General features: G+C 40.8%; 1 protein-coding gene across 1 annotated transcript in view; it reads right to left on the reverse strand.

The window, feature by feature from the left end:
• Nucleotides 1-1,266: 1,266 nt before the first annotated feature.
• The window catches only part of Prkdc (protein kinase, DNA-activated, catalytic subunit), a 170,971-nt gene continuing 158,891 nt past the window's right edge, over nucleotides 1,267-13,346 (reverse strand). The window contains exons 81-86 of the mRNA XM_069990688.1: nucleotides 10,038-10,127; nucleotides 9,578-9,649; nucleotides 9,301-9,502; nucleotides 7,976-8,164; nucleotides 6,817-6,956; nucleotides 1,267-4,585 (exon numbers count right to left, since the gene is read on the reverse strand). Coding sequence (XP_069846789.1) covers nucleotides 4,381-4,585; nucleotides 6,817-6,956; nucleotides 7,976-8,164; nucleotides 9,301-9,502; nucleotides 9,578-9,649; nucleotides 10,038-10,127 — 898 coding nt within the window. The 3' untranslated portion in view covers nucleotides 1,267-4,380. The remainder of the gene's footprint in view (nucleotides 4,586-6,816; nucleotides 6,957-7,975; nucleotides 8,165-9,300; nucleotides 9,503-9,577; nucleotides 9,650-10,037; nucleotides 10,128-13,346) is intronic.

The following is a 13,346-nucleotide window of genomic DNA, read 5'->3' on the forward strand; positions in this document are numbered from 1 at the left end:
ATTGCCTTTGGCTTTTTGAAAAGTCTATTCTGCTGGATGCCAGTGGCTCATGATTATAATCCTAGCTATTCAGGAGGCTGAAATCTGAAATTCAAGGTACATAGATAGGAAAATCTTTGAGACTATTAACTAGAAAGCTAGAATTAACTACCAAAATGCTAGAAGAGGAGCTGTGGCTGAAGTGTGAAGTGGCAGAGTGCTAGCCTTGAATGAAAAAACCAAGAGTGTACAGCACTGAGTTCAAGCCCCAATATCAGTATGTATAAACACACACACACACACACACACACACACACACACACACACACAGAGAGAGAAAAAGCCAATACATAAATTAATTTCATTAAATTCAAAAGGAAGAATGTGGAACTCATGGAGCCATGCTTCCATTTAACTACAAAGACAATTTTCTGAAGCAGAAGTTACTAATGAATAGTACTCAAGAAATGCTCAAGAAATTGAGGAAATGATTGTTATTTCTTTTAGGAATAGCTTTTAAAGGCGGCTACTATTATTCTCACAACTGACTTCAGTTCCAAGCAGTGGTGAGTGAGAGGGTGGGAGAGGCTCTCTAAGGTATTGGTTAAGAAAACACTCAACCTCTACTGTTGAGAAAAAAGTTTGTTTTAGAACACTTATATTTGAGAAAAGTGCACATGACTTCTACCTTTAAAGTACTTAGTAATTCAGCGTGGTGCTGGTCACTCACACCTATAGACCTAGCTATTCAGGGGGCTAAGATCTGAAAATTGAAGTTGAAAGAAGACAAATCCTTAACTATGAACCGGCAAAAAGCCAGACTGGAGGTGTAGATAAGAGCACCAGCCTTCAGTGAAAAAAAGCTGAGCAGAGGTCAAGGCCCTGAAGACCAGCTACTGGCATGCTTGCACACACGCACATGCACAAGCACACGCGCGCACACACACCCTTAATAGTTTACTAAAATGCCTAATAAAAATAATATTACTTCTGTGTAATTGTAATCAATTAGATGTCTTTTTAATTTCCTGGTCACCAAACCAGATGTCCATTTTACAAGAATTTGGGTAACAGCTGAGTCAGATAAGCAGTAAGTGCTAGATCTGGATTAACTGAATCTAGATTATCTAGATTAACTAAATCAATGCCTTCTGAATGCTGGGTACAATAAACTTCTTCTCATTCATCATTTGGTGAACCACAAACACAACAACAACAGCTGACTTGCAACAATGAACTTTTATTGAAATAAAAGATAGTTGTTAAAAAAACAAGGTTTCTGGCCAGATGTGGCACACTGTATACCTGTAATTCCAGAATCCTAGGCTGAGGCAGGAGGATTGAGATCTTGGGTAGTACATAGTGAGATTCTGTCGCTGGGTGCAGTGGCTCATGCCTGTAATCCTAGCTACTCAGGAAGCTGAAATCTGAGGACTTGCATTGCAGTTCAAAGCCAGCCAGGCAGGGTATGGGCAGGAAAGGCCATAAGACTCTTATCTCCAATTAACCACCAAAAGCTGGAAGTGGAACTGTGACTCAAAGTGGTAGAGCATAAGCGTAGAGCACTAAAGTTCAGGCAGCATCCAGGCCCTGAGTTCAAGTCCCAGGACTAGCACAAAACAAACAACAAAACAAAAAACCAGAGTTTCCTATAACAAAGGTAATCCAGTTCATGAATATAGCTCACATTATCAGGACACAAGCACAAAGTTTTTATAATTATAGTTGCAGAATAATACAGTGTAATAAACTCAAGTCCAAAACAGGCCTATACTGTTCCTTTTTATGTTGTAGCAAAAATTTTCCTCAATCACGTGTAGACAGAATTTTCATGTCACTTTTCTTTAAGGATGAAATCTCTTTGGTTCAATAGACGTTATTTCATAAGAGCATAAATACTTATTTTAATGCCAAAATACATTCCACATTTACCTCAATAAAGTTGGCAAGTAATACAATGAACTGTTTTGTAAGATGAACACCTTAGTCTTAAAACTACATGAAGGGCTGTGTGCTTCATTTGAGATTGGGGGATGGGGACAGTACCAAGGCTTAAATTTAGGTCCTCACACGAGCTAAGCAGGTGCTCTTCTAACTGAGCTACTTTCCAGGCCCTCTCTGTGCTAGTTTTTTTGTTGTTGTTGTTGGTCGTGGAGCTTGAACTCTGGGCCTGGGTGCTGTCCCTGCGCTCTTCAGCTTAAGGAGCACTCTACCTCTTGAGCCACAGTGCCACTTCTGGTTTTCTAGTGGTTTATTGGAGATCAGAGACTCACGGACTTTTCTGCCCAGGCTGGCTTTGAACCATGATCCTCAGATCTCAGCCTCCTGAGTAGCTAGGATTACAGGCGTGAGCCACCAGCGCTTGGCTTGTGCTAGTTGTTGGTCTCCCTCAATGCCTTTGACTCCTGGGCTGTAAACCTCTTCATTTGTGCTTTCCTGTGTTGATGGGATGACAGGTGCCCACCACTGTGCACATCCATTGTGCTTCTCCACAGCTGGGATAAAAGTGCAGGATGCTGCTCTTAGCCATGACTTGTGATGAGTCTCATCAATTTGTTGTAGCCCAACCTGACCTTGAACCAGGCTTTTGCAATCTCTGCCTCCTAAGTAAAGCTTCAGCCACTACACCTAGCCTCGAAATGTTTTTTTCTATGTGAATTATTTTCTTTGTAGTGCTGTAGATTGAACTTAGTCCCTTGCATATGCAAGATGAGAGATCTGACAAGCAACATTCCCCAGAACTAAACAAATTCATGATTACTCCTCAAAATCATACAAAAGCTCCCAATGAGAAATATTTCAGAACCAAAAACAACAAAAATCTAAAAGTCAATCTGAAAACAGCTACAGGACATAGCCTGGAGGGCAGGAGGGAAGGAGCCATTTCTAGGTTTCATAATCAGATCTTGCTGTTCCAGATGTTCCAAATAAGGAATTTGTCTCAAACAAGGAGTCCTTTCTTATCTTCCTCATCACCCTATGTGAGATCTCTGAAGATTTCCTGATTGCAGTTGTGAATCAGAGTCATAAGAATGAATGCTAAGACTGAGGTTTTTACCCTCCTTAAGACTTCCTCTTCGTCAAAACTAGAAAGAAAAGAAAAAAACCTAGAGAACGATCTTAAAATCTTCTCATTTTAAACAAAACACTTTCTCAATATGTCACAACCACAGCTTTGCCTGTCTTTATTATTCCTATATTGAAATAGTGATATGTATTAATACTAGTCCAACCATATATTTATACAGTCTGGGAAGGTGTGGTTATAGTTCTGAGAGAAAACTTGGTACGAGACCTTAAACACCTAAATAAATAATTAATGTATTTATCATCTGAGATTGTTTTGCTTAGTTAACTTGTTTTGTAACTGAAGAATGAAATGAAATTCGCTTTCTTGTGGGGCGTAGGGGAGTAGGGTGTGGGGCTTGAACTCTGGGCCTGGGCGCTGTCTCTCAGCTCTTCAGCTCAAGACTAGCGCTCCACCACTTGAGCTACAGTGCCACTTCCAGTTTTCTGGTGGTTAACTGGAGAGAGTAGTCTCACACACTTTCCTGCTTGGGCTGGCTTTGAACCTCAATCCTTAGATCTCAGCATCCTGAGTAGCTAGGATTACAGGCATGAGCCACTGGTGCCCAGCTTGAAATTAGCATTTTTTAGTAAGCTTATAGTTTGTTAGTGTCCTAAACAATTTCTAATATTCAGCTTGTCTCATTACAACCTTCTCTTATTTAAAATTTTGAACCAATTTACTGTATACTGCACAGAAACACCTTATAGTTCATAAAGGCCTTGGTTTTTGAAACAATTATTAGTGATTTTCTGCAACCTAAATTTGAAGCTTCAGTTTTCTCACTTGCAATTGATACGTGTAATGCCTTTATAATTTGAATGATCATTTGACACAGTGTAAATTCTGTCAATTTTGCTGTTGGCTTCATTTTCACAAAATCTTAGTGATGAAGTCTAGGGATTATTTCCAATATCCCAATGAGAATGACAATAAAGTGTTCATTGAGAACATCAGTTTCACTGGCTACATACTTAAGACTTTGATGAACCTGGACATATGTTTTCCTATTATGTTTGTTATAAAATGTTGATTCTTATCAACACTCCTTCACTTGTCATGATCTTGACTGAAACTATGCTACAGAATTATATCACTAAAAAGATTAGTGCTTCAGCAAAATCAGCTGGCTAATTGCTATCAATGAAAGTTTAGAGATCCTTTGAATAACGTATTCAAAATAAACTTATTGCTTTATTATTATTTTTTTGTCTGCTTATGTGGTGCTGAGGAATTGAACCCAGGGCCTCATGCATGCAAGGCAAGTGCTCTACCACTGAGCCACCTTCCCAGCCCAAACTTATTGCTTTATTGCTGTCACGTTCCCACAGACCTCACATCCAGGGCTCCCAGCCCTCCCAAGTTCTTCCAAGAATATTGGGGTCTGTGGCCTGGTCCATCAAACACTTCACTTGAGTCTCTTCTGAAAGTCCACTGTCTGGCTCTCGGGCACGGATGTTGTGCTCTCTGCTTCCTCGAGCTACAGCTGTGTAGCCCCCAAAGGCAGGTGACTTCTCATGGCCCAGAAGTAACTCCTCACTGGAAAAAGATTAAACAGCTATGAGGACACAAACACCAATTTTTTCTTTCTTTGCTGCCTGGATTCCTAGCTATCCTTGACAAACATTCTAGCTTATTACTTAACTTTTTTCTGTTGCTCATAACCTTAAAGTCAAAAGTTGAATTTGTAGGAAAATAAAACATGAATACTGCTGTTATCAATATTTGTTTATAAGTTTTTGTGCAGACATATGCTTTCATTTCTCTTAGGGAGACACTCAGAAGTAGAACCAGTGGGTCAAATGACAATTTTCTGTTTTGTCTTTTTTTCTGTTTTATCTCTAGGACTAGAGAATGACCCGGGGTCACTTAAGCCACACTCTCTGCCCTTTGTTTTACTTCTTGAGAATCATGGGGCTGTTTCCCATAACAACCACACCATTTTTCCATTCTCACCAGCAGTGCATGAGGTCCCTAATGTCTCCACTGCCTTGCCAACACATGTAATACTCTACCTTACAGCCATCTTAGTGGATGAGCAGTAACATTTATATTTTCCTTCTTTATGTGCTTTTGGGCTATTTGTGCATTTTCTTTAGAGAAATGTGTTGACTTATTGTTTTTTAAATTGGTCCTCCCTCCCTCCCTCCTTTCCTTCCTACCTTCCTCCTTCCCTCCCTCCAAACCCCCACCCCCTTTCTGTGCCAGTCCAGTGGCTTGAATTCAGGGTCTGAGTGCTGTCCCTGAGCTTTTTTGCTCAAGGCTAGCTATTCTACAACTTAGGCCACAGATCTACTTCCGGCTTCTTGGTGGTTATTTGGAGATAAGGTTCTCACAGACTTTCCTGTTTGGCCGGGCTTTGAACTGTAATCCTCAGATCTCAGCATCCTGAGTAGCTAGGATTATAGGTGTAAGTCAGTACCACCTGGCTGGGTTTTCTTTTGGTTATCGATTTGTAAGAGATCTTAAGTATATTCTAGATAAAAGTCCTCTGTCAGATGTATGATTTGCAAGAATGCTCTCAGTCTGTAGCTTTTAATGGTTTTCATTTTGCAGTGTTGCCTTATGTATTCTAGGTAAGCACTCTGTCCCTGACTTACATCCCGGCCCGCTGCCTCCTTTCTTGGCGGTATCCTGTGATACACAAAAGTTCTGAATTGATCTGTTTTGTTCTTGCTTTTGGTATCACACCTAAAAATGCTAAATGTCACAGCTACACTCAATGCTATGAAAATGTATTCCTCTGTTTTTTCCTATTTGGTTTACAGGATTATCTCTTATATTTGCTCCATTTTGAATTAATTTTATAAGCGGTGTGAGAGAGATCCAACTTCGTTCTTTTACCAGCATGCTTTGTTGGAAAGACCAGAGAATACCTTGGCAACCTTGTCAAAACAGTCAACCAGAGATTTCCACTTACTCTTACTTACTTCTTAGATCTAACTCATTTTTTCATTTCCTAAGAATAATCTCTACTTTTCTATTTGCTTTAAATCTCAAGAAGAAAAAAAAATAAAAACTAACCTTCAGCTAATGCAATGGGGATTTTTATGTTTCCTTTTTGTTGGTACTAGTGCTTGAACTCAGGGTAGGGCCTTGCACTTGCCAGGCAGGTAAATATTATACCACTTAAGCCCTACCTCCAGCCCTTTTTTGCTTATGCTCCACCTTGGAGCTAGAGTTGGACCACCATCTTATTTATGCTTCCCAGTAGATAGGACTTATTTACTGAGATAAGGTCTCAATAACTTTTTGCCCAGCCTAGCTTTAAACAGAAGATCCCTCAATCTATGCTTCCTGAGTAGCTGGAATTATAGCCATGCATTACACACAACCAGCAATGTGGATTCTTATTTTATAAGCACATACTGTGTTAGTGCTCATGGCAGTGAGGGCCAAATAGGTAAAATCTGCTAAAAAGAAAAAAAATCAAATTTAAACCCCAAATCTCTTCATGTAGATAACCGTATTTTGACACCCATTTAAAACTGCACCTTTTTGTCCTTATACTGGTACCAGCTATGCCAGATATTGGCCTGCCAGACACTGGCCAAGAACCTGAAGACGATGCAGAGCATCGGGTTGGACGCACAGGTGTGTACACACAGCCTGCCTCTGACACAGGCTAACATGCAGTCAGCCTCTTTAAGCCCTGCTCTCTTCGTCTGAATGGTGAAGACAGCAACACCACTGCCAAAGGCCTGAGGTGCTCAGCACATTGTGCATATGGTATAGATATCACAGTAATGCTGGAGCATGTAATAACTTACCATGTAATAACTGCTGGATTGGCACCTGCTAACTTTCTCTTAGCATAACATATTTTCTGTCGAGGATACCAGTTCTTTTCAGTTATATTTATTTCTTCAACCCATGATCCTCCTTTCTTCAACATTTTTTGTTCAAAATTCTAAGTAAAAAGAGTATTATTTTTCTCTGTATATTATAACAGCGTAGACACACACATTCAAATTGATTAAATCAAGAAGTAATTGTTTAAAAAGACCGAGCACCTGCCCCTGGGACTAGCTTTTCTCTAGGTTCTCGGAGGCCATGCAGCTCAGGTGCTGCATGGACACGTGCAAGGTCACAGGGGAGCTTCCTAGGCTTAATTCTCTGCGTGTGTGCAGTCAGGATAACCTTTGAGACTAAAGATAGCACTGTGCCTTTTCTGGATCAAGGAATGTCCTCTATCTAATATTTTTACACTAAAAGTTGTGTCAAAGAGAAATATTGGACCCACCATCACCAGTGAGTCCCACTTCAAGTTAGAAATAAACTCCAGTGAAGCAACAGTGGTCTTCAAATAAAAAGTGTTCTTCTAACTTTGGAGCCTGGGTGATGTCCCTCAACTTTATTCAAGGCCAGCACTCTACTACTTGAGTCACAGGTCCATGTCCCAAGAACTTTCCTGCCCAGGCTGGCTTAGAATCATGATCCCCAGATCTCAGCCTCCTGAGTAACTAGGATTACAGGCGTGAGCTACTAACACCTAACCAAGGTTTTACTTTTTATCTGGATTTCAGGCCAAATGACCCTAAATGCTAATTGTGGGAAATGCAAACAAAATAATAACTTGATACATTTTGCTATACAACAGGACATATAGGGTCAATCATTGGCACTAAAGTGAAAAGTATAGACAAAAACAAAGCCTAGGCTAGCACTGGTGGCTCATGCCTGTAATCCTAGCTACTCAGGAGGCTGAGATCTGAGGATCATGGTTTAAAGCTAGCCCAGGCAGGAAAAGTCCGTGAAACTCTTATCTCCAATAAACCGCTCAGAAAACTAGAAGTAGCTCTGCGGTTCAAGTGGTACAGTGCTAGCCTTGAGCTGAAGAGCTGAGGGACAGCACCCAAGCCCAGAGTTCAAGCCCCATGATGGACAAAAACCAAACAAACAAACAAACAAAAAAAAAACAAAGCCTACTTTCCAGTCAAAGGAGGGCTCCTTGACAAACACATCCATGGTGTTGCTAAGCAGGTCTGCGTCTGAGCGGAAGGCCCTCAGTGCATGGACCATGACACTGTACACAAGACCTGTTTCTTTCATCGGTGACATCAGATAGATAAATTGGCGTGTAAGACGGAAAGGCATCAACTCAGGAACTGGGAGAAACTAAATAAGAGAAAAAAAATACATGAAAGAAGTAGAACATATATGCAGTACAAATCTCACAGTGATAGGCATGAATAAAATATCCTTTCCAAGTTGCTATTTGCTTTTAAGTGAGAATACAAACTCCTCTTTCTTTCCTTTTCTTTCTTTCTTTCTTCCTTCCTTCCTTCCTTTCTTTCTGTTTCTCTTTCTTTCTCTGTCTCTCTCTCTCTCTTTCTTTCTTTCCTTTTTTGTGGTCATGGTACTTAAACTCAGGGCCTGTGCTCTGTCCCTGAGCTTTATTGCTCAAGGTTAGCACTCTACCACTTGAGCCACAGCGCCACTTCCTGGGAGTTAATTTTAGATGAGAGTCTCATGGACTTTCCTGCCCTGGCTGACTTCAAACTGCGATCTTCACATCTCAGCCTCTTGAGTAGCTAAGATTACAGGCATTAGCCATCAGTGCCCAGCAAACTCTACTTTTCTTAAAAGCCTGGCCACTAGTGGCTCACACCTATAATCCTAGCCACTTGGGAGGCTAAGATCCAGAGGACTGTGGTTTCTAAGCCAGCCCAGGCAGAAAAGTCTACAAGTCTACAAGAGTACATCTTCCAGAAAACCAGCAAAAATCCAGGCTGGAGACATGGCTCAGGTGGTAGAGTACCAGCTAAGCAAGCACTAGGCTCTGATTTCAAACTTGAGTACACATACATACACAATCAGCTACAGCAATGTGAATTCCTGTACCTAAAAGTAATCAATTCAGTTTGCATCAGCCACTTACAGCAAAAGGCTGAAGAGAAGCACAGAGTCCACAGACATTTAGATTCACAATATAAAACAGTCACAGGTTACTGACAGAGAAAATATTTGTAGCCTACTTTGTGCAAGAGATTTTGGTTATGCGTCTTTAGGAACCTGCTGTGAAGTCCTTTTATTTTTCTTCCGGGCTCCAATTACACAGTTTATTACCTCTCACATTATTGTCTAAACAAGCCCAAAATGAGGCTGAGATTATTTTTTCTTCCTTTTAGAACATCAAATTTAATGACCATGACAGAAACCAGCCTAACCAGTGATTTTATTTAAAACTATCCATTTCTGGAGGGTATCATGTGACAATTGTAAACTAACAATGAGAGTTAAGGCCAACATACCTGTGTAGCTGATCCAAATGCATGTCCAAAGTCTATTCCAATCACACCACCCGTCTCCATGGCCACCATGAAGTTATTCAGGTGTCTGTCTCCAATCCCCAGGAGCCAGTGGCTGACACACAGCAGTGCATGAGAGCTGGCGAAGTGGGAGCGCAGTGCCAGGAAGGCCTCTGGGCCTGTGCTCATCTTCACAAAGGCCCTCCTGAGAGACAGAGCCACATGTCACCTTCCCACACCACTACTTGCAGGACATTTATGAACAGACAAATATACTCACTTTAACAGATCAGCTGGCACTTTACTTTCCCTTTTTCTAAAGGCCATGACTGTTTCTGTACGATTAGCTCCCCTATGATTTAATAACAGGAAAATATCTCATTAGAATGAATTTCTAGAGACTTGAAATTTAAACACGCATTGTCAGGACTTGCGCTTGCCAGGCAGGTGTGTGCATTCCATCCCATTTGGAAAGGGTCTCATATTTTTGCTTGGGGCCTACTTCAGCCTTGTGATACTCCTCCTTAGTCCCTCACATATGGCTGGGATCACAGGCATGTGCCACCAAGCCCAGCTTGAAATTTCCATTTTAAAACTCTTTGTTTCTACTAAAGCTCAACTATCAAATAACTAGATTTTAATGATCTTGGAGGCAAAAATTCCTAGGAATCCAAAGTATATAGTAATGTAATTTTGAGAATGAACTACATAATGCAAAGGCGTATCAAAGCAGAACTTACCTATACATTTGTATATAAGCTCCAACATCACGTTTCCCTGACATCTTTGTCAGCCAATCTTTATACTCAAAAACTGGTGCTTTGGGATCACTAACAAGAAAAGGGGCACAGAATTAGAAAGAAACTGAACATTGTATGATTTTTTTTGAGGTAAAAATCACCAAGAATTTGTTGAAAAAGAGTGAAGAGTCAAGGAAAAATAAATACAACTTATCATAATTATTATTTTTTTTGGTCAGTAGTGGAGCCTGAACTCTGGGCTTGGGTGCTGTTCCTGAGCTCTTCAGCTCAAGGCTAGCACTCTACCACTTGAGCCACAGAGCCACTTCTGGCTTTTTCTGCTTCTGTGGTGCTGAGGAATCGAATCCAGGGCCTCTTGCATGCAAGGCAAGTGCTCTACCACTGAGCCACCTTCCCAGCCCCATCATATTTAATATTAACATCAAATCTATGCTACTTTGGATCTAAAATTTTAATATGCCATTATTCTTTCTTAACCCAAGCAATTTCCTATGTAAAACTCACATACAAACTGTCAATGTATTTCCCATTTCATACACAGAAGAATAAGATAAACTAAAAACCAATTCCTGCGACCTAGGCCTGAACCCTGCACTCTTTTTTTTTTTTTTTTTTAATTTTATTTGTGAACATACTGTACAGAAGAGTTACAATTACATGGGCAGGATAATGCGTACATTTCTTACCAAGCATTGCAGCCTCCTCCTTTGTTTACCCTTCACATCCCTTCCCAGCCTCCCCCCTCCCCCCCAATCCCAATCCCAATCCTTCTCCTCCCCCCCCCCCCCCCGCACCGACGTTGTAAAGTTCGTTTTGGACATGACAACTTGTACTTCTCATTGTTGCAACAGGTCCACCTGTATCCTTAAACAACTGGTTTTTCCCCATCTCCTCCACAAGTTATACTGACATCAAATATAGTAAAAACAGGGGTTATACTGTGGGGGAGGGACATATAAAGCAACAAAGAGATAATCTTATAAATGCGTTAGAAACACATGCATAAAAGAAACGAAAACATTAAAATACATATCTAAGGGTTCATTTTCCTGACATCACATTATCTGACCTTTTCCACTTGACTCATACATCTACTAGATATTACAAATAAGGGAAACCATGAGACCTATGTTTCTTTGGGCCTGGCTTACTTCACTTAATATAATTTTTTCCAAGTTTTTCCATTTCCTAACAAATGGGGCAATGTCATTCTTTCTGATGGAGGCATAGAATTCCATTGTGTATATATACCACATTTTCTTGATCCATTCATCTACTGAGGGGCATCTGGAACCCTGCACTCTTATATTAAAAAATACCCTGACAAGGCTGACAGCACCACACACCGCTACCATGAGCAGGCAGTGGAGGTTAGGCCACATTAGACTACAAACGAAAACTTGCACTCACCGAAAATGGAGAGTCTCTGTGTTCTTAGACCACTGCCACAAATGTCTCTACCATTTCTAGGTAGGATGTAGCTACATAACTAATTCACAATGAAGGATTTTTTTTTTTTTTTTTTTTTTTTTTTTTGCTGGTAGTGGGACCAGAACTCTGGGCCTGGGCGCTGTCCCTCAGCTCTTCAGCAAAAGGCTAGCACTCTACCACTTGAGCCACAGCACCACTTCCAGCTTTTTCTGCTTATGTGGTGCTAAGGAATCGAACCCAGGGCCTCGTGCATGCAAGGCAAGCACTCTACCACTGAGCCATCTTCCCAGCCCTGGAGGATTTTTTTTAAAGGGGTACTGGATACTTAACTTGAACTTGAAAAGTTATTTCCATTAGTGATCAACTTTTCTGGGTTGTTGAATACAATATCTGTATGTTTGGTTGCTTTTCAGTTTGTGTCAAAAGCCATAACAAGTTTTTAAAAGAAAGAAGTATGGTGGCCCACATAAAGAATTCTGAGTTTGAGGCCAGACCTGGCTTCATAGAGAGACTTTGTCTCATAAAAATAGCAGCATGAGCAGCAATAACAAAACTAAAAACCTAGAGATAGGGTAAGTTCACAATACATGGCTGAGCAGTTCAACAATTTCGGTAACTGGTTTCTGAGTATTATTAAGTTAACTTCACCAACTATTCCCTTTTAATATTAATTCTTTCCTCTTAGGATTTTTGTTGTTGTTGTTGCTATTGTTTTGATTTTTTTGCAGAACTGGAGATCTAACTCAGGGTCTCATGTTCATTTGTCATGCAAGAGCCCCACCACTGAACTACATCTGTGTGTGTGTGTATGTGTGTAAAAGACTGTGTGTGTTGATACTAGGGCTTGAATTCAGAACCTGAGTACTTACTGTCCCTTAGCTTTCTCTATCAAAGTGGCACTTAACTATGTGAGCCACAGTTAAACTTTTAGTTTTTTGTAGTGGTTAACTAAAGTTAAGAGTCTCACAGACTTTCTTGCCTGGGCTGGCTTCAAACCATAATTCTCAGCCTCCAGAAGAGCTAGTGAGAGAAAAACTTTTTCTATCAAATATGTTTTCTGGCCAGGTGGTTTGGCCTTGTTATATCTTATTATTGTTACATTGTAATTAAGAAATCCTGTTATAAGCTCATTGAATATTTTAGTTACATTCCTGTTCTTGTTAATTAAGATATCCTGTTCCTATTAAGCCACACCCTGTTATAATAATAATTATTATGATGATTATTTTGCTGGGCATTGGTAGCTCACAACTGCAATCTTTGATACTTAGGAGGCTGAGATCTGAGGACTGTGCTCAAAGCCAGCTGGGGCAGGAAAGTCCATGAGACTCTGATCTCCAATTAACCACCAGAAAACTGGGAGTGAAGCTGTGGCTCAAAGTGAATACTAGTCTTCAGCATAAGAGCTCAGGAACAGTGGGCCAGGCTCTGAGCTCAGCCCCATGACCAACAACAACAACAAAAATTGTACTTCAAACTGGCCAGTGGCAAGCAGATTATGAACCTGAGCTCAGCCAATCTAAGCAGAGGGGCAGGGCCCGCCGCATTAGAGATAAAAGCCCATGCTCCGTTGTGCATACTAGCACATGGCAACACTCCAACATCCTGAGGCATACCCAACACTAGGATTACAGGCTTAAGCCACCAGCACCCAGCACCCAGCACCCAGCCTTGTTTTGGAGACAAGAGTCTCCTCATGGTGCTGAACCTGAGCAACAAACTCAAATGATTTTTCCTCTTTCAGCTTCCCAGGAAGCAGAGATCTGGTAGGCAAAAGCCACTGCACTCAGCTTTCTCCTAGTTGTAACTGAAATGGAAATCACTAGGCTGCAACATGCTAAATTATTATTTTTTCTT

Source organism: Dipodomys merriami, unplaced genomic scaffold (genome assembly GCF_024711535.1).
Source record: "Dipodomys merriami isolate MVZ:Mamm:240054 unplaced genomic scaffold, mDipMer1.0.p SCAF_4, whole genome shotgun sequence".
NCBI classification, from domain to species: domain Eukaryota; kingdom Metazoa; phylum Chordata; class Mammalia; order Rodentia; family Heteromyidae; genus Dipodomys; species Dipodomys merriami.